Here is a 27123-nt window from a genome sequence, read left to right as displayed (position 1 = left end):
AAATACCAATACATTTTGTAATAATAATATAAAATTTTTAAATTATAAAAAGTAGTATTTATTCTTTCCACTTGCTTTTCCAATAAACATTGGTCCAACTTAGGCAACTGTATATATTTTTGAAAGTATAAAACATAATAAATTTTATAATATTAAACAAATATATCAGCCGGTCCAAATTAGGTAACTTTATTTGTTCTAAACTATTAATAGACAAATAGGCAACAATCTGCAAACAATTAATATAATTTAACTATTTAAAGTAGTATCTTTAATGCATAGTTGTAGACTGTCAACATGTAAATTAAAGCACTTTAAATACATTTATACATAAATATGACCTTCCAAACAAATACAATGATGATCTTTAACTTAACTCTTGCATCTCAAAGTGGGACACGCATTGTATCACCTTTTGTATATGCCCAGTGGGGCATTACTATAATTTTCTAGAAAATACCCAGGAATTACCCTTTAATTTGGTTTGTATGTCAAGGCATGAATTTTGATAGATGTTGATTCAGTTGACGAAGTTGTATGATTCAGTTGTCTAGATATGGCCATTCAAAGAGATAAACTATTGGAGAAAACTGACTTCAAATCCGATAATGCAATAAAGATTGAGGGCATTTCGGTAATGCAATATTTAGGTAAGGAAAACTTTGCCTGGATGAAGTAAATATAAAGGGAGGGAAAAAGAGAAGTAGTAGTAAAAAAAATCTGGTCAGCTCAGCGGGTTTTAAATATTGGTCCGCTACTTGTCCTTGTCCGACGACGCCGGTGCTGCTGGCGGTTTCTGGATTGCAGCACAGAGAGAGGGTGAACCGGGGAGGATACGTTTCTTAATGCCTTTTAATAAAAGCCCCGAAGGAAGGAAGACCCGAGAGTCAAGAGTGTCCGGAATTGCTCCGGAGGCGCTGCGGGTCTTGAGATTTCTCCGGCCTCAGCACATTTTTTTTTCTATAAAGTCCTGCACCGAACGAACATCTTGCACACACACACACATACAACCCTCCGTTTCGCGCCTCCTCTATAAAGTGGGATGCAGAAAATAAATGAAAAGAAAAAGAAAAAAAGGTGAATAAAAAAGAAACAAACACTTACACCTACACTAACGCAGTCATGCATACAGACTCGCATACATTGACGAAAGGAGGGGAAGAAATATTATTAATAAAACAACGCCCCTCCGGCATATTAATTAATCTGCACTTAATTAATTCACGCGATAAGATTTTGTTACGCAATAAAATATAAAGGAGGAAGGACTTATGAGCGAAGGAGGAAATTCTTTTTTTTTTTGTAATATTTTTATTATTACCGCATTGTGTGTGTGTGCTCTATATATTAGTCCTGATTTAATTTTTCGTCCCCTTATTATTATTTTCATTCATTCATTCACTCGTGTGTCGCGGCACCCTCTTACTTTTTCGTACATATTTTGATGATGATAATAGTAATAATAATAATAGCAAGAAGAACAACAACATTTTCTGTAGTCGGCACGCGAAAAAATCATTGCGACGCCCATCTCCCTACGCCACTGGAACTCGTTAAGCAAATTGCCTATTAACGAGCCCATACATGATTCGAAATGGAAATTGAAATATTGCACACACATAACATATACGAATGTACATGCATACACACGTAAATGTATACACACGTAGGCCGCTCGTCGTTTGTTTGCAAATCCCGATTTTTATCATCCCGGAAAAAGTCTATGAATAAAAAAAACAGTATATGTATATACATACATCAGCAATGGTTAAACAAAAAGCAGCATTATTCGCTTAACTAATTGCGATCGATCTGTTTCCATTAAAAGTTTAATTACAGATAACTTAATGCGCTGCGCGTTAAATTTCTACCCAAATTGTATTATACAATCAGTGAAAAGGCGAGTGTACGTTCGTATGAACGTCCAATACGTTCGTAGACAAGTATTTACCAGAAACATATTATTCTCTTAACATAGGGCCTTTTTTCATTATACACGCATGGGCATAATGCACGTTTGGGCGAACTGAGACATAACTGATCTATTAACATATATTCGCTTACAGTACGACAAATATACATTATGTTCGTATGAACGTCTAATACGTTCTTACGTACGAAAACATGGTAAAATGTTCCATTTATATGATAATTAAGCTTTATGTTTGTATGAACGTCGAGTACGTCCATGCGAACATAGACACGTGTTCATACATTCACTTAGCGTACAAAATTTATTTACGCATTATGTTCATATCAATGTCAAATACGTTTGAACGAACGTAGCAGGTATGTCCGAAAAATTACAAAAGTTTGCATTTATTTGGGATTTAACCGTTCTATTATCGCTTAGTGTACGGTAACATATTTACGCATTATGTTTGTAGTATAAGAATAGTAGAAGTTTGCATTTTACATGGGAATTAACCATTTTATTAAGATACATTGAGTTAGCGTAAGGAAATTTATTCACGTACATAACCGTTAACTGTTAACTGTATATAATATTTCGGGAAACTACATCATTAATGGCCATATTTGGTGAAATTAATTAAAAAATAGCAGTTTTTTTTAGCACAATATCAATGAAGTTTTAATTAGGTATTTATAATTAGTTAACATTACATATGAAAATCAAGTGTCAATTATTTAGTACCATCTTTTATACCCCGAAGTTAATTATTTCTTGATTGAATCTTTTACTTGGACTTATAAATGTTTCAAATGAGTACAAATTAAAGTATATTTCGTCAATAGTAGATACCTTAAAAGAAATAATAAATCTTTTACCTCCATTACTCTTGTCCGTTTTCTTTTTAAAATCACATCACTGACATTCATACTTCCCCAATTTTTTTTAAAAACTAAATTCACAGTCATAGTCGACATTGGAATAATTGATTTTTTGGATTTTTCATTGGAATAATTTAAACTGTTATAGACATTTCACATTTTCAATTTGTACAAACAACATTTTTTATTACGTTATAGTAATTATAAAAAAAAGATTTTCCTTAGAATTTGTCCTCTACAAGGTGGTAAATGTGTTTGCAGTAGTTACGTAAAATACAAGTACAAAAAATCATATGTTAATCCAATCGGAGGTTTCTGCACAACTTAATGTAATTGATCAGAAGAAGAACTATAAAAAATATTGACTGTTGATAAAGTGAGACACGAAATCAGATGATGGTGGATTAATTTCAGATAAACTGTCATCGATAATTATAATTATATAACTTGCACTATACTTAACAATTTACTTTGCAAGTATGGCGTGCTTAATATTATTTTGGGGATGATGAGATTTTGGGGCGGGTGCGTGCCTAAAAGCCATCGTCGCCGCCCTAATTACAATTTTCTTTTTTTCTTTATTTATTTACTTACTTTTGTTTTCCCACCCCATGAGGCGCGTGCATAAATCTCACGCCCGGAATGACGGAGGCGGCGGGTGGTCTGCGTTTTGCCACCGAAAACGTGTACGATTTTTTTTTGGCACCCATGTATGTTTGGGTGTGTGTATATATATATATACAAGCATTAAAAGCGCGACGTATGTTGGTTTTCTCTCTTTCGCTCCCTATTTTTTTTATTTATTACACCCGCCCTTATCTCAAACAGGAAAACTATAAATTCTTAGCCGGGATTTGCATTTGAATCCTTTAATAATGACTTTTCACGCGCCCCGTTTTAACGCTCTTTTTATATCGTCCCGCACTTCGCACGACTCCTGAAAAAAGCAAATAAACACGACCCCTGAAACGTTGTGATTTGAACAATTTGAACCTATTACGAATCAAAGAATTACATATATTAGCGTGAAGCTAAGGGTAAACAACTAATTGTAGCAACGCGCGAATACTTTTATGTAATCACCAGTAACTGAATGGCTTCATCTCTTTCGAAGATTGTTAACGTTTCGAACGAAGGAAAACTTGAAAATCTAATATCTATGAATTTGTTGATGCTCTCTCTAAATCTCCCGTTCTTTGTCTCTCTTTGCAGGAAATAGCAGCAATCCTGATAAGCTTCGATCGTCACGCAGAATGGCAGAGCAAGGAAGTGAAGATCAGGTGAGTGCGACTCTTCTTTTCCTTTTTGTTTGTGTTTTTTTTTTGTCCTTTTTGCACCCCGTTGTAGAATTAACGTGTTGCAATTAATTCCGTCCCCTTTTGCGATTCAAATCGTAATTACAACTTGATCGCAATTAAAATCCGTGTCTGCGCTATCCTCTCCATCCGAGGATCAGTCGAAAACTTTAACGCTTGCATCGGCAAAATAATCCGTCCCCTCCTTCGCTCTACCAGTGTGTGTGTGGGTGTGAGCATGGATGCATGCGATCGTGCTTACATGCACACACACACATACATATATACGTAAGCCCGTTTTCGGGAGCTCGAGAGAAAGGGAGATTGATGCCGCCTGAGGGGATGAAGAGGCGTCGCGACGCCAGCCCTTTAATCACTCTTCCGTCTCCGCTCTCGCTCGCTCGGCCCGGGCCCAGGCCTCCAGGATTGCAACATAATTTAGTGCCATCTTTTGTAGCCCGACGCTAATTTTAGTGCCCCAATTAAAATCCTTCCTGCCGCCTGATTTATTAACGCCTTTTACCAACTATTAAATCCGGAACACTTCTCCCTTCTTCTTCTCACCGGCGCACAAATGCAGAATTTACCATTTTCAATCCAGCATTTCTGAACCGAAATCCAATCAACGCTTCTGCAACGAAATTATATACCATATTTTTCGATAATACGTACAACTAATGGTGGATTATCCATTAAAGCAGTTTTTGGGAAGTAAGACATTTTCCTATAGTATTTAATATAGATGACTTTAGTTAGTATTTTGGGGGGGGGAGACAAATAATTTGTCTAGGTGCCCCAGCTATTCTTAATCCACCATTGCGTATAACTAAATTACAATTATCCTTACGAACGTACAATTACGTCAGGATATTCTTTTTGCTTTATTATAATAACTCGTTTTAGATTTTAAATTAAGTAAGATTACGGTTGAACTGAAAATAGTAAGAACATGAAAAATGTATATTTTTTTTGTACGTTCGTGAGAATGAAGAGTACCGTCCAATTAACGTAAAAATAAGTAAAATTACTATTTGACTGAAATAAAATTGAATTATCATGTATTATTATTAAAAAAATAAATAATATTATGGTTTGAAAATTGTACTTTTGGTATATTCGTGCGAACAAAGAGACAAAGTTATAAAAATCGTAGTGTTGTATTCAATGTATAATGTACATTATGTACACGAAAATATTGTTAACAATTGATGTTCGAGAATGAATGAATGGATGAAAATACAAGCAAAATTAATTAAATGAATGTATGTACGAGAAAGTTTACACAGTCATGAACTAATTAACGAAATTAATTACATATAACTCAATTATAATTAGAGCAAAATAGTGAACAATGAAATTTGATTTATTTTTCATACAGTCAGCGCTCAATGAATATACATACTTTTAACGTACATCGACAAACCATTATGAATGAACTAATCTACAAATATCCGTGTGAACGTACGTAGTTTAATTTTATATTCAAGAAAAAAAAAGTTATGAAAAACTGTGCTTAATCTGAAGACAAAGTGTACATTCGTTTGAACATTGAGTTCGTTCATGCGAACGACTTTGATATATATGAATTGATCATTAGATTAACGAACATTCACTTAAAGAACGACAATTTGTGTACGTTAAATGAGAGCTAACGTTATAAGTATTTCATGAGCAATATGCAAATTGGCACCCTCACCGAAATTACAATCAATTTGTATGAAACGGTTAACCGCTCCGATAAAGATGATCTTATTAACCGGACGTAATGGGAACTTGATGGGTCGCAAAAATTAACGATTCCATTTCCATCCGACCCTTGTATTTCCTGTCCCTTTTTTTTATCTTTCTCCTCCTTCTCTCCTTTAATCTCGAGAAGAGAGGAAAGGCTTGAAGATGGCAAGGTGATATCGATCAGGGTAATAACAATAAAAAATTGTGTGTGTGGGTGGTTGTGGATGGCGGAGTCGGATGCGGAGGCGGCGGTGCCTAATAAGCCGAAGCGTGCAGGCATCGATCCGGGGGCCCTGTAAAGCGCGCATTTTATGAACACATTCACGCCGGGGTCCCGCAATTTCCATTAGGCCATATCATCATACCATCCTCGAGTGCTTTAATTGAATAATCAAACCTATCTCTTCTTGCTCTCGCTCTTCCCACCGTCATCCCATCCCATCGCATCCTATCCCATCAACACAGTGCGCATTTCGACGTCTTTAAACCGGAATTGCCTAGGCAGCAAAGCCCCTCTCCCTCCCACAGCGCTCCGACTCCACCGCTCGTTCGTTCAGCTAACATTCAGCTTCTCTCGAAACTGGATACTTGTTGATGCATTTCAGTTTTCTTTTGTCCTCCCCTTTAAGTAATTAATCCTTTTTCTACTGTAACCATCATCAAGTCTTCAAACAATACACTTTCCATACGTTTTGACCCTTGAAAACAATTTTATTACTTTATTTGTTTTCTTGTTATTTTTTATTCTGATTGTAACTCATTTCCTCTAATGAAAACGCTTGTATTATTTAAATTAAATAAATACGAGATCTTCCTTTTTTAAAAGTAATATTTTTTAATTAATACATATCAAATTTTGTGGAGATGAACTCGTTAAAGTTATTATATAAATTAAACTAATGGATGATTTTTCTAATATTATATAATAAATACATAAATAGAATAAGCTTCAAATGATCAGTAAAACCAAATACACAAGTCAATAGATATTAATTAATATAAATATGGTCAGAATATGATTGACGTATTTTTATGAAATGTGTTTGAATGTGGAAGTAATTCAATTATTGTTTCGTTTTAGGCCGAAAAGTGGTTCGATGCTGCTGTACAGCAGAAAGAAGGTGCGATACCGCAGGGACGGTTATTGCTGGAAGAAGAGGAAGGATGGCAAAACGACGAGGGAAGATCACATGAAGTTGAAAGTCCAGGGAACCGAGGTTCGTCTTTACTTATTTACACTTAGTTACTTCTCCCTGTGTGTTGTTTTCTCCATTTCCGTTGAGTTGTAACCGATGCTTTTCGATGTTCCCAACCTATTCCGGATTCCTTCCCGCTGAAAACTTGAATGAAAGTTTAAAGGAATTGTATGAATATTTGAAGAGCGTTCCTCTCTAAACGCATAGTAGCACAGCATAGTGCATCGAACCGACTTTCTCATCATCTTTCTTGTTTTGTGCAGTGTATCTACGGGTGCTATGTGCATTCGGCGATTTTGCCGACCTTCCACCGAAGATGCTATTGGCTTCTTCAGGTAAGCTCAATCATGAACACATGCGGGTCTTCGCTCTCCCGCACCGTGTCGTACAGTAATCCAATTTCAGCCATTCTGATAATCTTCTTTGTAATATTCTTGATTCACGAACGCGCCCATCCAGAATCCGGATATCGTTCTTGTTCACTACCTAAACGTGCCGTATCCGGACGACAACAAATTGGCAGTGATTACTCCCAATCTTGCATTATGGGCGGACAAGAAGGAATGGACGAAGGACGAGCTTGTGTCACAGCTGAAGCCGATGTTCTTCAGCGAGGACGAACCGGATTTGAATGGGGAATTAGAAATTTCCGTTAACGACAACGGAGGAGGAGGCGGCGCGGATAATCCGAAGTTTCGCATGAAGAAGAACTTTAAATTGCAGACCGCCGAAACGGTGGAGGCCATCGTCAGTCAGCTGATGGAGAAGCAGAGAGTGGCGAGGCAGGCGGCCCTCGTCAAGCAGTTGGAGTGCGGATGTCCGGACAGCACCTGTGCTGACGGAAAGACATGCTCGCATCCCATGAGGAGGATCACGGCAGCCGCAGCTGCAGCAGCCGCCGCCGCCAACAATTCGAGCTTGACCTCGTCCACGTCGTCGGCATCGTCGAGGCCTCCAAGCCGTGCCGACAATAACAACCAGGTGTGTGCACCGGGAGTTCGCAAATCCTGGAACAATAACATCGCACTTGGCCGTACGAAAACGGGAATACTCGAATTGATGGTTAATGAAACGTTGCAGGTGTCATCGACGACGGGCGCCGGGTCCATGCTGCTGTCCGCAGGCCACGCTCCGCGCGTCTACTCCAGGGACTCCCGCAACCACGTGCAGAGCAGATGCTCCTCCAGCTCCGGCGCCACTCCTCCCCTGGTCCTGAGCTTGAGCCAGATCCAAGGCGGCGGCGGTCTCATCATCCTGAACAGCAGCAACACCACATCTTCCAACAATCCTTCCACGCACCAATCCATAGTCACTCCGGTATCCGTGGCCAGCTTCGTGTGCAACACGAACGCACGGAAGCAAGAACTGAAGAACGGCTCGCTGATCTTCAAGCAGGAGGCTATGGATACATGCCAGGCGCCGATCGTGCAGAACGGCAAGAGCCAAATCAAAATCGAAAACCACAGACAATCAACAACCATCTTCGATTACCGCCAGCAGCAGCAACAGCAGCATCAACAGCAGCAGCAACAACAACAGCAACAGCAGCAACAACATCAAACTGAGATAGTGATGTCAAGCGCGCCGTCGACGCCGTCCAAACAGATGGACACGAGCCATGACGAGATGATCGATCACCAGAACTTCGAGGAAACAGTTGTCCTGCTGTCGGCGCCGGACGCAAATCGAAACATTAAAGCGGATCTTAATTTCTTCAACGAAACATTGGACTTATCGCAGGAAGACATTCAGAGGACGTTGTCCGCGAACATGCCGATCTGTTCGGATCAAAACCAAGAACAGAATCATCAAAATAATGTTGCTATCGAGAAGCAACCGATACAGTCGCACGAGATCAATCCGATGGACTTCATCGACAACGTGGTGTCGCCCACGCACGTCGTAGACGACGACGTTTTCGTTAATTTAGACGCGTTCGATATGCTCGGCGAGTTCCCCGACCTCGAGGTCCTGGACGCCGGCAACCCCAACGGGCTGCTGGACGTCAATCATCCGTCCGATGGGACGACGTCGCGCATCATCGAAAAGAGCGTCGACCATCACCATCATCATCAACAACAGCAGCAGCATCAGCACGAGCAGATCGAAGGGCAAGTTACAACGCAGCAGCAGCAAGGTCAGGCCAAAATCACGGACTACTCTCCCGAGTGGGCGTACCCTGAGGGCGGCGTCAAAGTCTTGGTCACCGGACCCTGGCATTCGGCCGGACCCTACACTGTCCTTTTCGACACATTCCCCGTTCCAACCACGCTCGTTCAAAGCGGGGTTCTTCGCTGTCACTGCCCAGGTAAAAACAAATATACTCATCGTATACATAAGATACTGATTGTATAAATTTGAATTGCAGCTCATGAAGCCGGATTTGCGACGCTGCAGGTGGCATGCGACGGTTTCGTTATATCAAATTCTGTGATATTTGAGTACAAGTTACCACCTAAGGAGGAGCAGCTCTATGCTCCGGAGCCTAAAATAGAACGTTCTACTGATAATTTACTTAAGTTTACGCTCCTGCAGCGGCTGGAGGCGATGGACGATCGACTGCAGATCAAGCAGGAGCCGCTGGATGGTTCAGATTTGGTACAGAACTACTACAATTGACATTATGCGATGCAGTTCACTTACTTTTAATTTACGTTGTATACAGGTGGAGGATACAGCGCTGTTCACCCAACCGAACTTCGAGGATCGCCTGGTCAATTACTGCCAGACTATGACTTCGCGTCTGTGGCGACACGGTGAAGAGCTGAGCGTATCTTGGTTTGCAAGCCACAAGGGGATGACTCTTCTCCATCTGGCCGCATCCCTCGGCTATTCGCGGCTCGTATGTGCCATGCTTCATTGGCGGGCAGAGAACTCTTCGCTCCTATTAGAAACGGAGGTCGATGCGCTGAGTCAGGACGAGGACGGATTCACACCACTGGTATGATATTAACAATTCTTTAAACAAGTTATTCTTAATATTAAAGCAAATTACCAACTAAATTCAAGTCAGCCGCTTTATAAACATTTAAAATAAACAAATACTTTATTAATGTATAGTTTACATTGCTTATGGAACGATTTTTGAACGTAGATGTGGGCGTGCGCTCGTGGTCATACTGAGACGGCGGTCATGCTGTACCGCTGGAACCACACGGCGTTGAACATCCGCAACAACAGTGATCAAAGTGCCATGGAGTGTGCGAAAGCCAACAGCCACCTGGATCTAGCGAAAGAGCTGGAGAAGCTAGAGGTGCGACGCGATAAGGCCAACATGCTTCTGCAATCGCAGAACGATGCGGCTACAGTGGTCTCTCCGAGCGCCGTATCTCCGGCCGGCTCCATCGCATCCCTATCTTCGTCAGCCTCCGCCTCCACCAAATCGCATGATGGCGTTTTCCTCCGACCCGGTGTTGTTACCAGGAGCGAATCGCAAAAATACAAGATGCTCAACCTGGACCTGGAATCGTTCACTTCAGACAGTGCTCCACCCCACATTATAGGTTCAAACAAGATGCTCAGCTCACCAAATCCTCTCCTGTCCGAAAGCAATATCTTGCATCAGCGTAATCAAAGATTTAGTAAGAGGCCATCCGTCGATAGCGGCATCCACATGATGGGCCAATCCTCGGACAGCCTCACCTCTCTGCGATCCACGAAGACATTCAAAACCCGCGACAAAATATCCAGGTAATACTCGCTATTTTTTTTAACATACATAAATCCATCCGGCAAAAATCTCACATTCGCGCCACGCGAGAAATCCCAGCTTGAATTCCAGATTCGATCGCAGCATGTCTTTACCGTTGCACTCGCCGCAATCGAACAACTCCTGCGATAACGACAGCATCGACGGTTCGACCAGAAGAATGGATTTCGCACTGTGTAAGTACACTTAAATCTCTAGAACCCTGAAAAACAAACGAACAGAAAGAAAAATCTTTGATCCAAATTTCCCGTTCGATTTATTTAGTAGGTTGTTTATTTTGTTGTTTTTAATTATTATTTTGTTTCCCTTCTCATTTGTTGATTTTAATTTTACGAACAGGTAGGTTTCAGTTCGAGCTTCTCTTTTTGTTCTATCGAGAATCTCGATTTTATGAATGTTCAATGCCTGATTAATGACAGAAAAAAGTAAATAAATTAAGTTAATTAATGAAACAATATAAGCCCGATTCTACAAGGCTCATTATTTTGTCCTATGTTTTTGTCAATATATAAATACATCTTGCACAAGTAGATTTCAAATATATAGTGTATACAACAATGTTTGAAGACAACATTAATCCTCCAATCGCAGGCGATAATTTCATATTTTTAAAATAAATAAATATAATGTAAATGTACATAATGAATTAATGTACATTAATTTGTTAATTGCTCATACGAACGTACACTTTACCACCGATCGACATCATTTCGATATTTTAATTTTATTTATAAATAATTTCAAAATGTTTAAAGAACTAATTACAAATCACGCAGTTTTGGTAGACGTACGTAAATTAGTTACGGATGTAATTAAATACGCTTTACAATGTTTTAATATAAATGAAAATTCCTAAATGTGGAAATAAAATTTTTCAATGACTTTTCATACCCTACAAATTCAATGCGCTCATGAAATTGTTCAAAATAAATAGAATGGAATGTGGTTGGAGGATTAAGGTAGAAATTCCGGCAGGCATACTGACTAAAAAAGGGCTTTTTTGAAATGCTTTTATGAAAAGAGAAAAAATAAGTTTTATAAAAACTTATGCGAAAAGTATTTATTTTGGATTCGATAGAAAGCAACATATTTTTCGGTCGTTACCGTTATTATTGTTATTATGTAGATTTTTCAGTTGAACATTCTTCATCAAAAAGTTAAATTACCATCATCACCATTTCTTTATATTTTTAAGTTCTTTTATATATTGTTGATGTGTTTTATTTCTTATCTATGTTTGTTAACATACACTCAATCAAAAAAAGAAAACTTAAAATACTACCCCACAAACCCAACCCCCCTTTTTTTGATTGATTCATTATTACTATTTACCACCATTACTACTACTTATTATTATTGTTGTTGTTGTTGTCTCCGTCTGTTTTGGCCGTTTTGACTGATTACGATTTTTTTCTTTTTTTTTCATTTTTTGGACTTGAATTTACGAACGAACGAACGTACGAACGCAAAAACAAAAACACAAACTGTAGGTGAAGTTAGTAGTGTCCCGAGAAGCGGTAGCCCCTTGATAGACGTCGAGGCAGTCTCAGACGATGACTCAGACACCCGCAACAGTGTTGTAGGTCAGTTAGAACCAGAGCTAACACAACCTGAGTAATAACATAACAAAACAACCAAAAAATAAGTAATAATAAAATGCCAAACAAACAAACCAAAAGTTAATTGAAATCCGAGTTGAGAGAATAAGTGAGAGAGAGGGCGAAGATGGTGTACGCGACGATGAAGGCGGACAAAGAAAATTGCGTGTGGATTGTTTGTTGAGAAACGGAGTAACCAGAAAAGAAATAATCCGTTCGTGTCTATCTATCGATGTTGTGTCTATCACTGTTTTAAGTTTCCGTTATCTTCTTTATTTCTTTGAATCAAGTTTTTGGCTTCTTGGTGTTCTAGAATAGAAATATATATATATTAATCTAATCTATCTAATCCTCCCCCCGATTATATTACAATAATTGATTAATTATTCATCTTGAGTTTATTTTCTGTTTTTTTTTTCATTTATTTTCTTTTCAATTATGTGTATTAACCAAAAAAAAATATAAACTACTCTTCACATTGCTTGCCTCTTACTTGCATTTTGCGTGCTTTCCACTGCATGTGTGTTGTTCGTTCTCTTCTATATAAACCAGAAAGATTAAATATATATTCGTACCTTAGCTGAAATGTCGTATTTTGTATACTAATAACTTTTGTTTGGCCAGTGCTGTAATATCTCTAATATCTATTTACTTTTCCTTTCGCTCATCGTTATTTGCGAATAATGAACTACAACTACAACAGGGGAGCAAGATGTGCGCGTTCTCACGCTAGCTGAACAGATCATAGCTGCAATTCCTGATCGGATCAAGGTAATCCAATCCACGTAATACTAATGTACGAATTGTACTGATCTACTATATTTGCTTATCTGAAGAACGAGAGCGAAGAGATGATGCTGGATGGCAGTCCCGGACCGCCGGACGCTCTTCAATCCAGCGATGCTTTATCGGATGTTTTCATGGAACCGCTGTTGGATCAGTCCTCTTCCAGCTACGAGTCCAACGAATTTAATTTCGAATTCTCCGATCACAATTACAGGTGAAAATATTTCGAATTTAACATAAAAAATGTCTTTTACTAATTGATGTATTCAGGTATTACGATGTTGGAACACCATGTTCTAGCCTCAGTCCGGCATCTTCGAGTTGCCTGCAATCCCCGTGCTCTTTCACGCTGGATTCGCCTTCGCCACCCCCGACGACCGCCGATTTCTGCGAGTTCTTCCAGGCGTCCGGCACCGTCTTCGAGAAGGACTTTTCAAACTTGACTCTCTCAGGTGATACCTCCTCGCCATCAGTTTTATGTTGTTACAGTGTTACTTATGTTTTTTTTTATTTCAGATCGCGAACAGAGAGAGCTGTACGAGGCTGCGATGATCATCCAGAAAGCGTACAGGTCGTACAAGGGGCGGCAGCAACAGGAGGCGGATAAGGAGAGGGCGGCTGCGGTTCTTATCCAGAACTACTATCGCAGATACAAGCAGTACGCCTACTACAAGCAGATGACGCACGCGGCCATGGTCATCCAGAACGGCTTCAGGTCTTACTGCGAACATAAGCGGTTTAAGAAGAGCCAAGAGGCTGCAGTGTGCATCCAGAACTATTACCGTAACTACAAGGAGCAGGGGGGAAAGGGGAGCAGGGACGGTGGCGGCGGAGGTGTTGCTGGTGGCAGCACCCCGACGACTGCGGGGCTCAAGTAAGTCGCCACTCCCGGAAAGGGGGCGAGAAGCCGCGGTCCTGCAAACGCGCACCAACCGCACTTCACCAAGGAGTGAAAGCAGGAATTGGTTCGCGATTGTCGGACCGCGCTGCGCCCTCCACCAGCCGCCCCCTTTCCGTGTCAGCCGATGGTGATGTCTTTTGTCTTGAGATGATCCGTGTGTGTTGTTTGTTTTGTTTTTGTTCTGTTGGAAACAAAAGTAATTCATGTATTGATGTGATACAATTGCACTTTGCCCTGCCTGCTTCTGTGTAGCTGCTGCCTTCTTAAGTGTGGTAGTTCTTGATGTATACCCCATGTTGTATTAACTAACCAAAAAAAAACAAAGTCAGCAAAAGAACCCTTTTTACTCTCTCTTAAATTCTTCTTATGGTGGTTTTTTTTACAGTTCGCGCGGAGCCTCAAAAAAAAACTTAATAACAAAATCAATTATATTAATTAATAAATTTTGAGTCTCCGTTGCAATTTGGAAGTTTTTTACTTTTCTCTCTCCTTATTTCTAACTGTGTGTTTTTCTTTACTCTATGTGTTTTCGTTTCTCTTCTTTCCGATTGAACCCATAAGTGTAGATCGTAGATCGTAAATGTGTCTTTTTTCTGTTTTTCTTTGCAGCCACGGCAAAGATAGAAAATTCTACACTTATTGTTCAATGTGAGTGTCGTTTCTTTACTTCTCTTTTCTCTTTCTGTACATATATATACTACTTTTTATTTCTTACTCCTTTTGGTGGTCGCAAACTTCTTGCATCTGACGAACTTTCTATAATTCCCATTCGGATCTGTTCTAGAAGGACCTATTCTCAACGAAGACAACACCAAGCGGCACGAAAGATACAACAGTTCATGCGTCAATCTAAAAACAAGTAAGTCATAATTTGGTAAAAGACATTGTCATAGTGATTTTTTAACTATTTTCCAAATTAATTATAAACAAATAAATAAAGTACCGTTAATGGAAAGAGTACAAAAAAATATATGATAATCTAAAAACAGATAATACATGAATAAATAAATAAATGAATTATAGTTAATGGAAAAGGGTTAAATATAGAATTGTATGTATGATTGAGTGAGTGAGTGACTGAAGGGATCGCCCTATTTTTTGTTGACTAATCATTCTGTTGTAATCGCTAAAGCATTTGGGATGAAACTATGGGAACCGTGGTGAGTTCAAGTCTCGGTTTCTAACAAACTTATTTATTATTAGTATTACCTTTCAATTTCGTTCTTAATTAGTCTAAAAACCAATATGAAACGTTTGTATAATTTAGGTTGCAGAGAGAACGAGCAGAAAAAGAGAAGCTGGAGGACCGGTCAGTGGATGTCCTCCAAAGGTCAGCGTATCGCGTGGTCAATTCCACCATCGTCCCAAATAGCAGGTAAACTTAAAAAAAAGACAAAAATTCATCAAGTTAAATCCTATTAAATTTGTGTTGCAGATGCGAGAATTCTGAAAGAAACTGAAGCTGACGACTCAACCAAATGAATCAAATATTAACAGTACTTAAGATAGGGTGGAAAAAATAACAACATACACTCATCACACAACAACATCAACAAAACAACACTTTAAAGCAAACACACAAGACGACTTGATTTTCTAAAAAAAAATAGGAAAAACAAAACAATAAACCTCCGAGGAGTTAAGGGATTAGTTTTGTAGTATTAGAAAAAAAAGAAGAAATATTTTTCTTAAGAGCACTGAAAATTTGATCACCCTTTGACAATCAAATACCGATGAAGAGGAGAACAGCAATTAAAAAAAAAGCAAACCAATCGAAAAATTTACATACACTGAAAATAATGACAAGTGCGAAATGTATTATATTATAGAATTGTACACACACACATATAATAATATTAGAGAAGAAAGGGTTCTTTGAATTTTTAGTCGCGCGAAATTCCATAGTTCGTTATAATAAACTACTTACTTCCGGTTATTTTGTCCTCCGCCGAGAGGTCGTTGCTCTCTCTCTATCTCTGTTACATTACACAACAAAAAAAAATGAAATAAATATATATATATTATATAATATAAGTATGGAAAAAAAAAATAAAATAATATATAAATTATATTATGAAAAAGTAATAATATATTCTTGTATTTTTAACGACGTCTATTTTGGCTGTAAATTTTAGGGGGCAGAACGAACGACGTTCGTAAATTGTAAGCATTTAACACGTCCCCTTCTGCAAAACGAGGAACGCGTTTGAAGTTTATTATATATATATAAATGAAGAAAAAAATGATTACCGCAATTCTAATGATAATGGAGAACTATATAATTATGTAATTAAATAAACAAATGGATCGACAACAAAAGTGAGACGTTTAGACATTGTGTACACACGAAATATATATATATATAAAAATGTAAAAATATATATATATAACGAGAAACACTACATGGATTTTTTTTCTTGGTTAATTATTAATATTATATAATATTATATAATTTAACCGAAACATGTAATAATTGCATTGAAGCAAAAGAAAAGCAAAAAAAAAAAAACGATAATCTTAACAAATATGTAAACTAAAAAATCGTAATTTTTAAGGGAAGGATTCAGTGCTGTGATTTCCTTTGATGCTACTAAACTATTCATAACTTATTTAATATATCTAAATAGTCGATTATCAAAAAAAAAAACACTTGTCCCAAGCTCTCGTATAAACATAATTTAATTTTATTGTCTGTCTTCTTTTGAAAATCACAAAAAAATAAAACTAATCTGCCTCTATCTTATTTATTGGTCGTCTATGCGAATCAAATTGCAATTATTTTTTCTGTAATTGGTTGGGATATTAAATACTTTAATGAATAATTTTACGCATCAAATCAATTAAAAAAAAACGTGTGATTCTACCGTTAATTTCGACTTTGATTTTCCTTTCGTAACATAGTTAGTACCGTAGTTGAAGAACTAGTCTATATATACTTAATTATATATATATAACTAAAAAAATATATAGGCGAATACAAATTAGTTTAATGAGGACGAAGAAGAGGATAAAAATCAACGTTGTACTTAATATTTAAAAATATATATATATTATACTATACTATTATATACTTAAACTATTCTTCTTTACTTTTAAGTTTCAAGTTTTGATGGGGTAGATCTTAGTCACTATTGTACTAATTATATTATACATTATATGAGAACTTTTAAGACAAACTTTTCTCTTTTAGACGACTTACTTAACAAATGTACTATATACTACACATTATTTAAACCTATTGATGATAAAGAAAAGGTCGGAAATCAAAGAAAAACGGAAAGGAAATTAATTTACTGCAATTACATTTGAAATTCGATTTTCGTTTTTTTTTAATCCAAATTTATATCTAACAAAACATATATTTTTATAAATTCCAAAACGAAAACCGAAATTGATTCACAAAATTCTCCAATTCGAGACCCAAGTCCAGAAAAGAAGAACACCAAAAAATGATAGTAGTCTTTTTTATGTGTTAATTTCACGAAGATTTTTTTTTTGTACATACTTTCTTATTATTGTTGTAACAAACGATTTGGGAAAAGAAAAGGAGAATGATTTGTTTGTTTTTATTTTTAATTAATTTGTTTGAAAAGCGATAAAGCAACGTGTATTATGTGTACATAAATAAAAATTTGAATGATAGAACGACAAAATTGCAGAATAAAATAAGATAAGTTTCGAAAAGTAATCTACTAAAATGTAAGGAGAAACGATTGTTTTTTGCATCCATTCTTTTCGTTATGTATTTTCACTGCCATTCGTAGTCTAGCTTCTCTTTCTATGACATTAAAGAACAACAACAAAAATTATAAACATATATAAATATTTTTCAATAAATTAATGGAAATCTAAACCTCTTTCTCTCTAAATAAAAACAAAAAAAAATCTATTAGCAATAATTTCTTATCATTACTATAAATGAAAAATGAAAAAACTAACAAACAAGAAAAAAAAACGTTTGATTTACGATTTCTAATCAATAATTGTGTAAGTAATAATCTTAATGTATTTAAACAAAAAAAAAATTAAAGATAAATCCAATTCCATCCAATGAATAATGAAAAGTGAAATGAGTCGTTTCTCGTCGATATTATATTTTGATTAATTGATTGATTGAATGAATAAAAAAAAAACCAGAGTAAATACGAAGATTAATAAATATTTTTTTCTCTTGAAAGATTAGTTTGAAAAGATTTTAAGGATGAAGCAAGAAAAAAGAAGTTTTTTGGAATAGTTCTGCTCATACATATCATAACTAGCTGAAGAAACAGTAATAATAATAATGATACGCTGTAAAGTATAAGTAATTGATAAGTATATACTGTTTAAGGATAAGTTTTAAAAAGATGAAAAGAAAAATGAAAACCTGCTGTACAATGAGATTCGAGTGTGCAATAAAACAAATGAATATAAAAAAAATAAAACAATAACCAAATACTTTACGTTTCATTCATTTAGTTGGTGCTCAAAAAAAGAAATAAGTAAAAATTAAAAAAAAAACAAACATAAATAGTGAATAGAGAAATATATAATGATATAATAAACAAATAATTTGAAGAACACGCGAGAAGAATTATATATATATATAAAATGTAATATAAAATGTAATATTTTTCGAGTCAATTAGGGCCGGAAAGTTAACGAAAAATAAAAGAAATGGTATTTCTCTCAGAACGTTATTTTTCTTGTTTTCGCGCAAAACGAAGAAACGAAAAACAAACAAAAAAAGGTTTAAATATGTAAACTTTGTACCTGGTGGGCAGGTTAAAATTTAAGCGTGAGCCGAAACCGAGTCGAAAATATAGGAAGAAGAGAAAGAAAAACGACGAAAAAAAAACAAAATAAGTTAACGAAAACAATTACATATTATTTTTTTAATGGCATGATGATTATTGTAATTTAAATAAAAAAAAAGAAACTGTGATTTATTAAGACAAGTCTTCCTTTCTATTACTTTCGTTCACTTTTGCGAAGAGAATCGCGCTTTCGTTTTTCTATGTTCGCTTGTAATAATTTTCGGCTCGGTGAAAAGGCGCGGGTGGTTGAAAACTGTGTAAATACTTGTTATTCGTTGAGAAATTTTATTCTACAATATTAATGAAAATTATATATATACACACATATATATATTATTATTATGATAAGTGAAGGAACGACGACAAAAAAAACTATGCGTACTAATTAATCGAGGAGGAGAAAAAAAAAAGTATTATGGTGTAATCGATATTTAGCGGAACTTTTTTTTTGCGAAATTCATAAACAATCAAACGTTTCTTAATCTTAATTTTGTACATAGATTATATTTTATATATATACACTGACACACACACATACACACGGAGACAAGAACGCACTGACATCCACACTTAATTACGTTTGGATACAATTTGCTGAACGCGCTGGATAATTATTGCGTAGGACGATGTAAGCGGCAATTAATTAATTTATTGATTAAGTTAAATTAACTTCGAATATACGGCGAATTGCGGGAGCGAAAGGAAAGCAGAAGATGAAAACACCAATATTAGTTTTGAAGAAGAAGGCAAATTATTATACATAAATATAAAAATATATCGAATTGTATATAAAGTATTAAGAATGGATGAAAAAGGAAATCAATATCTGGATATAGGCATTAAAAAAAAAGGATTATAAAAAAAATATATATAAATAAATAAATTATATTATATATATATATAAAAAAATTCAATTTAAATTTTATATTCTACATGAGACATGCATTACCTAACGATGTATTTGAATGGATAAATAAAAATATATTATTATATACTGTAGAGCGTAGGTGAAAATAAGGGGTACAACTAATACTGTTCATTGGAAAAACTGAAAGGAAAGAGAAATATAACAAATAAATCTTCCAACACTTGAACACTCTTTCTCACACGTACACAACACTATACACACGCCATGAAGAAGGAAAAACAAATCTCCTTTATATTTTAGTTTAGACGGCTTTCTTGCCCAAGCTCGAAGAGGAAATACATCCATTTATACTTTCATCATACACTACCGATTTCTTGTTTGTTCTGTTTTCATTATTTTTGTTTAATATATATGTATAAAAGAAAAGAAAAGGAAACCTTAGCTCTCTGCACCTACTCTTATTATTACTAAATACTAATTAATACGAAGGACGAAAGAAAACCTATTTGTAAGGAATCGATCATCTAGTCTTTGAATCTACTACTAGAAAATTGAGAAATACTAAGCAGCAGAAGAAGCAATAAAATAAGTGAAAAGATTTCGTTCTGGAATCCCTGCACTCTGTTATTATTAATTACGACTATCCATTCCACTCACATGGACTACGTTTTTGTTTTCCATTTTCAACTATGTAAATACCACTGTTTTTTTTTCTGTTTTAAGGGAATTTTATTGTATATTTATACCTTGTTTTGTTTAATTTTACTTTTAAAATTGTTTACTTTGTTCAAAAACTATTTGTTACCTGTTGAATGTTTATTACTTACTATTATTATTATTAATTGTTCTCCGCTCTTTACCTATCTCTCTCTCTCTCTATAAATCTATTTCTATCTATCTCTCAATCTTTTCTAGAGTGCAGAACCGTTGTTACATACTATATAAAGAACATATTATTATGTCTTTTCGACTAATAAACACTTTCCGAATTTCTTCCCAACTTTACTTTCTCTTTTTACACTGTTTATATTTATTTGTTTTTTACTTCTATCTGTCTCTCTCTATATTCACCACTCTCTTTCACACTTTTATCACCGCTCTTATTTCCTCTCCTCGTTCATACACACATACCGCGTGTAGTTTCTTCTTTTCAAATACATTGATTATAAATACATAAACTTGGTTTAGATTAATTAACTGTAATTTCAATTACTTGAATTGGTGGAAATATTTTGAAGAAGAAAAAAAATATGAAGAAGTATATAAATTTTATAAATTCTATATAATATATATGTCTTTAAATAAATTTTGATCAAAAGCGAAGATTTGTGAAGATTCGAAACGAAAAATATTAAAAAATAATAATAACTACAAAAGTATGTTGAATTTCATACCCATCGTTCCTTCCATCATCGTTACATCCTTTTCAACTCATCGAATCATCATTGAAGTAAAACATCAATTCGGATATTCATCGACTATATATTAAAAAATATAAATAATGTGTTTATATTTAATTTATTAAAATTACCTTTCCTGTAGTCTTCTAAAAATGTTCTACTTAATTCAAAATAGTAATAAAATTTACTGTGTTATTACATTCAGATCTCCAATCTCTAATTTGATATAGACGATTGTGTCTCTATTCTAGAAATCTGAGTTGGTTCCTTCCTTTAATGATTTCTATTCAAATAACTTGAATGAAGTGATCTATGCAACCATCAATAATTCTCACCCAACATATAAAGTTATATGTAAAAATAGACATAAAATTTCTGTTGATAAAAAAAAAACATACTATATTTCCACTATGTTTAAGACATGCAACTCACTGAAAAGCAAACGACCAGAATATTTGAATCTGAAACACATAATGCACATATTTACATATTATTCTCCATCACATTTATAATATCTCTCTAATATTAAATAATATAACTAAAATCATCATAAAAATACTCTTATCTAAAGATGAGGTGTTTCGGAAAATTTGGTTTGTCAATTGTTGGGACTGGAATTTTACTTCCTGGCTGAAAGGAGTTGAATGGAAATTTTTTTGAGTGCGATCCTGATTTTTTTTCAGTTATTTTGAGAAGGAACGAAAATCGTGAAGATTAGCACTGTGGTACTTGGTAGAAGTTTTAATAAGTTTGTTCAAGTTCTCCGTTCAAAATTTCTCCAGTTTTGTAAAGGAATGACCGGATGATTGTTTTGTAGGTGTAAAGGATTATTGTAGATATTTATTAAAATATATGTAATTGCTTTCTATTCTTATTTTATTAAAATATTTTAAAACTAAATTCAGGTACAAATTTTACTTTTCTTTAAATGTATAGCTTTTGTTTACTATATATACATACTACAACTTGCAGCAACATTTTGATTTGTGTCCTTGTGTATAAAATATGTACATATAAACATTAACTAGCTATTGACAAATGATTGTGTTGTAATTGAACTGTATATTGGGCCCTTCGATGGCGGAAGCTAGAAAAATAGTATGTTTAATTATAGTTGTTCAGTTGTTGGTGTTCAATATTAACCTGAGTTGTGGTGGATGAGAGATAGTTGCGAGACGAATTCTTAGATGGGTCCAAGAATACATCGGACATTGGCTAGAAGATAATGATTTTGGTAAAATTGTAGAAATAGCGTAGATATATAAATGGATAGATTACCTTATTAATTTCGGGGAAGATCGTGCTCAGATTGAAGTTTGTTAGGGAGGTTCCCACGGTATTCAGAGAAGGACTAATCTCTGGATGCTGTATGTTCGATCTGGAGACTTGAGTTGTAAGCGGTGGAAGCAAGGATCCACCCAGATCCGGTTGTTTGGCGACTTGATACAACGGGTTTTTACAAGAGTATAACTGGTTGTGGTTAGGTGGTAGGAAGTTGGCATGGAAGTCGTCTGGTAAGATAGGAGAATTGATGGAACCCTGCATGGGTAGGAAACTGAAGTCCACAAAACTGTTAGTCTCTGGGACAGGTTTCTTCCTGCTGACTGAGGCTGCCGACTTTCTGGGATTTAGGAATAGTTTGTTGTTGCTCTTACTAGTGGTGTTGGTTGATGTCTGTCTATGCTGTTGTTTGCTGTCCGATATTGGTTTGGAGAAAATGTTTTCCGGTATGAAATCAGAGGTCGGTGGCGGAGGTGGTGGAATATCCGGCATGAAGTTTGAGGTGGATAAATAAGCCGTGGAATTGGGTATGAATGAGCCGGAATACGAGTTTGATGGAAACGAGTTCTGGTAGTTGTCGTTACCGAAGTTATTTTCTGCCGGAAAATAGGATATGTCCGTCAAAAACGGTACAGGCAACGCGGAAGTCTTAGCAACGTAAGAGTTCTGTTTGTTCTGGCCAATCAACGCTTCCGCTGAGTAACTGCTAGAAGGCGGAGGCGGAGCAGGCACGCTTTTCAAACGCTTTGCCTCGGGCAACCAATCAGGAATGTCAAAGTGCAGATTACTAGCCTTAGCTTTATCCGATCTGTTTGAGCGCTTCTTGGGGTTCTTACCGCGACTTCCGCTGTGTCTGCGCGCCGTCACACGCGATGCTTCCGGTTTATTATGATTCACTAGTTCACTTACGGATAAGAAATTGGCGACGTTATCGTAGCTCACTTGCTTCCGCTCCTTCTGCTTAGGTTTGCTCTTATCTAGATATGTGTTACCTAGGGCAAGATCACCCACTAATGTTGGCAGAGTGGTAGAGACAAAACCGTGTTGCGGGTCCATGAGCTGCGGCAATTTCGTCGGTGACCATGCAAACTGGTGATCCTGCTGCTCCTGGTGAGTTTTCGGTTGATCCGTGTAATCAACGCTCTGGTAGAGAGGAACAGTTGCCGTACCATTGAAGTATGTTGTTTGAGGATTCTGCGAATATCCAGCGACAAACTCGGTATCCTTTGCAAAAGGAATAAAATCTGTCTGCTGTTGTGGCTGAGGTTGTTGCTGTTGCTGTGGTTGCTGCTGTTGATGATGTAGCTGGTTGTGATTCTGTTGGTGGTTATGATTCTGCTGGGGCTGCTGCAGGTGCTGCTTAACATCCGGAGTTGTCATCCAATTAACTGGCGGCTTAGGCGCTGCATAACACTGATTGTTCTCATAATAACACTTGTCCCCCTTTTTATAACCGAATTCGTTGTAACTGTAGTTGGTGCAATTGCTGTAGCCTTTATTTTGTTGGCTGTAGTTTGCTTTAGGAATATCGGTGAACGGGTTGAAGGTGTTGTACTCGGGAATGTTGTACGAGGAGTATTTGCCGCAAGAGACGGATGTCTTCTCTTTCGCTTTGCCACTTTCCGTATAGGTATTATTATCGGGATAGAAGACGGACTGCGCCTTGCTCTTCACTTCCAGCTGCGGTGCGGCCGTGTCGCTGATGGCATTATCGTATAAGATTTTGGCAGTTTTTGTTATCAAATCTTTTTGCATTTTATTGGCGGTCGGTGCCGGTGCGTGACTCAGATTGTCCAGGGTTTGGTAAAGATTCATTTCCTTACCAGTAAAGAACGAAAAGTTATCCAAATTCAGAAGATTGGGAGACGTAGTTTGCGTGGGCTTTGCCGTATCCATGGTACCTATCTGCAGGAGAGTCGGAGTACCATGCGGACTGTCGCTGGTTTCTTCCTCCATCACCTCGGAGACTTTGACGCCAGTAAAGGAAGAGACTAAAGGGAATGCGTTCAAGAAAGCGGCTGTTGGCGAAGTCGACTCAGGATTTTGACTGCCCGATGGCACCTGCAGCGAAGCAAATATATCGTTTGACAATTCGGATATAGTTTCCGTAATTATCGGTTGTTTCTCCTCCGGAACTTTTTTCTCTTCTGTCTCGAGCTTCGGAGATGTTTCTGGTGAAGGTGGAGTTGGTTTCACAGGTGGAGGCGAAGATTCTGGTGGAAGTACAGGAGCAGGAGGAGTAGGAGATGGAAGTAATGGAGGAGGTGGCGTGGGCGGAGCCGGAGTAATCTCTTCTGCCTTTTCCTTCTCCTTGCAAATCGAATCAATGGTGTAATCAGTTTTTTTACCGTCCCTAACCCCCTGATCAACTTTATCGTCTCCTTTACTACTACTCCCGCCATCACCTTCAACCTTCTTATGCTCCTCAGGTTTTACACGCTTGATCCGCCTCTTCGTTGTCTTCACAAATCGTGGACTGCTGCTCGCGAGCAAGATGTAATTGCTAGCATATCTGGAAGCGGGTATAGGAACTTTGTTTACGTGCGTCGTCTTGGTAACAATTCTCTTGGGCATAAGCGCGGGCAACGTCTTCGAAGGACCCGAAGTCCCCTTGGTAACGCTGCTCTTTGGTGCTTCGTTCTTATTCACGACAATGACAGCGTTGCTAGGTCCCGCGTTTAAGATGATTGGTGCCGGATTCAAAATAGGAGCGGATTGTATGTTGTTGGTGAAGATGATGGTCCCGGATGGAAACGTTCCGCTTGTCGGCTTATTTATCACATTACTTGGCTTTGCTTGCGTCGATAATATTGGAGCCGTCACTAAATTAGTCACTGAGTAAAAAAAACTAATTATCAATAATTGCTCATAACTAAATATTTAAATTACCCGAGGTAGTTTCAGTCAATTTTCCCGCAACACTTGACGCTATGAAATAGCAGGGCTGAATGTTCGCTATGGTAACCACTTGTTTGGGTGGAACCTCCACAGCAACCTTCTTAACCTTAGGCTTTACCTTCTTTATAGTCATCTTCTTTGCAGGCTTCTTCACTTTGATTGTTTCCTTGGGCTCATTCTCCTCTACATAAGCAATACAATTATTAGTATAAACACAACTTAATTTAAATAAATCCAAAACCCACTCTGTGCCTCCAGCTTTGCCAAGAGCTCAGCCTTCTCCTGACTAATCTTCCCTGCCCACTTCTTTGGTTTACACATCTTGATGCTCCCGCACTCATTTGGTATAGTAATTCCAGCATCTCTCAACAAGTTGCTTAACTGTTCATTCCTTGAAAGCAGCTGCTTAACCCGCAGATAAAGTTGCTTCAATTCAACTTCTACAAATAAAACAATTAAAAAATACATAAATCAATATAGGATGAACTTACGTTCAGGTTTGTTGTCAGTGTCTGCAGTTAGTTGTTCTTTAACTTTTCCTTGCAGCTCCAATATGAACTTGGTTGCTTTGGCCAAAATCTCAATTTTGCTTAGATTTTTTGATGGATCATAACATGGTAACACCTTCACTAAACCAGCAAAGCTCTCATTCAGTCGATTTCTTCTGTCCTTTTCCCATTTGCGACATTTGCTATGAATGGAAAAAAGCAAACAAGTGTGGTTCATTTGTCATTGTGCATTTGTTTATTTACCTGGCTTCTCTGGGCATACTTGGATCTAACAAAAGTACTGGTGCTAGCTGGCATCGTAATATACAGCAGCTACCGAAGATTATACTTATGTCCTAATTATTTGTACACCTTATATCACTGATATATTAATTGTTAACGAAAAACAAACACTTCCATAGCACAAACAGGTTATCGAATTCAGCTGACAGTTTATGTTCCAAATTTATAGGCAACTTAATATACTCGTATCTTATATTAATAATGATACATAACTTAGGTTATGTAATTAACTCAAGTAAATTGTTAAATAACTGGGAAATAATTGTTGCTTTGCTAATAGCTTTAATAATAAATTATATAATTTACTAATAAAGGGTTATGCAAATGATTAAATATATAAATATTATCAATAATAACATAATTCACTCAATTTTCTACAAAACGAAAATTTAATATTACATAAATGGATTTTTAGAATTAGTTATAAATTCTTATATAATAATATTTATTAGACATTACTATATCATATTTGAAAGTCTTGGATTTGCACAGTATTGGAAACTTGACATTTAAACTTTTTTTTCAATAACATATAAATGATAAATATCTTCAATAACTTGGAAAATTGTAAATCAATGAACCATAAGGACTAATTAGATTTTCCATCATACTGTTCTTTTACATAACAAATGTAGCCTATATATGCAAACAATACGCTGATTAATACAAGCTTAATAAATATAGGATTTGTTAACACGTCTGGATATTCGTTAGATATTTTATAAATTTAAATTAAAAACCAAGATTCGATGACTGCGCCATCACAAACTACATATGTATCTTAATGCTTGATAAGCTTGATATCTGTAAGAATCATATGATTTCATCAACCTTGAATATTAAAATTGTTTGAGCAAACGGGACTCGCTGATGGATCAGTAGAGGTCGAGTGATCGGCTCGAGCGCATTCCTTTTACGATTTTTAACAACAATATGCGTCTTTGGGAAGCGATTTTTTTGCATCTAGTGGCGACAGCGGCCGCTGGAGATGCCCTTAAGATCTTGGGGATTTTCCCGTTCGCTTCGTACAGCCACTACTCGTTAGGAAGCAAACTGATGAGAGATCTGGCGGCGAGAAAT

At 36.5% G+C, this 27123-nt stretch overlaps 3 protein-coding genes across 13 annotated transcripts in view; 2 read left to right on the top strand and 1 right to left on the bottom strand.

Annotated features, from left to right (window-relative positions):
• The first annotated feature begins 4008 nt into the window (after positions 1–4008).
• LOC108568243 (calmodulin-binding transcription activator 2-like) lies at positions 4009–15781 on the top strand. 11 transcript variants are annotated; one of them, XM_017929216.1, is made up of 19 exons: positions 4009–4073; positions 6901–7036; positions 7279–7350; positions 7475–7996; positions 8096–9323; positions 9384–9613; positions 9681–9956; positions 10110–10705; positions 10785–10900; positions 12215–12307; positions 13026–13093; positions 13159–13322; positions 13379–13560; positions 13625–13982; positions 14619–14657; positions 14794–14868; positions 15142–15169; positions 15277–15384; positions 15445–15781. In XM_017929216.1, the coding sequence occupies exons 2-18, from the start codon at positions 6917–6919 to the stop codon at positions 15379–15381; spliced, it is 4272 nt and encodes a 1423-aa protein (XP_017784705.1). In that variant the 5' UTR covers positions 4009–4073; positions 6901–6916; the 3' UTR covers positions 15382–15384; positions 15445–15781. The 11 variants fall into 11 exon arrangements, with proteins under 11 accessions (XP_017784705.1, XP_017784706.1, XP_017784704.1 ...); XM_017929215.1 differs by having other exon boundaries at positions 4010–4073; positions 13625–13823; positions 14797–14868; XM_017929214.1 differs by having other exon boundaries at positions 4010–4073; positions 13625–13823.
• A 6199-nt stretch (positions 15782–21980) lies between these two features.
• Positions 21981–26205, bottom strand: LOC108568244. Its single transcript, XM_017929218.1, has 7 exons — positions 26005–26205; positions 25744–25943; positions 25498–25692; positions 25244–25435; positions 22352–25188; positions 22217–22288; positions 21981–22160 (listed from the first exon to the last, which is right to left on the bottom strand). Exons 1-7 carry the CDS (start codon positions 26019–26021, stop codon positions 22098–22100), a joined length of 3576 nt encoding a protein of 1191 aa, XP_017784707.1. The 5' UTR covers positions 26022–26205; the 3' UTR covers positions 21981–22097.
• Positions 26206–26909: 704 nt separating this feature from the next.
• Positions 26910–27123, top strand: part of LOC108568239 (UDP-glucuronosyltransferase 2B13-like) — a gene marked incomplete in the record, with an annotated part of 1603 nt that continues 1389 nt past the window's right edge. The window contains 1 exon segment of the mRNA XM_017929205.1: positions 26910–27004. Coding sequence (XP_017784694.1) covers positions 26977–27004 — 28 coding nt within the window.

The sequence above is a fragment of the Nicrophorus vespilloides genome, unplaced genomic scaffold (genome assembly GCF_001412225.1).
Source record: "Nicrophorus vespilloides isolate i.1.1-1 unplaced genomic scaffold, Nicve_v1.0, whole genome shotgun sequence".
In the NCBI taxonomy this organism is placed as follows: domain Eukaryota; kingdom Metazoa; phylum Arthropoda; class Insecta; order Coleoptera; family Silphidae; genus Nicrophorus; species Nicrophorus vespilloides.
Note: the sequence above shows the minus strand (reverse complement) of the source record. Positions and strands in the feature narration are given on the sequence as shown.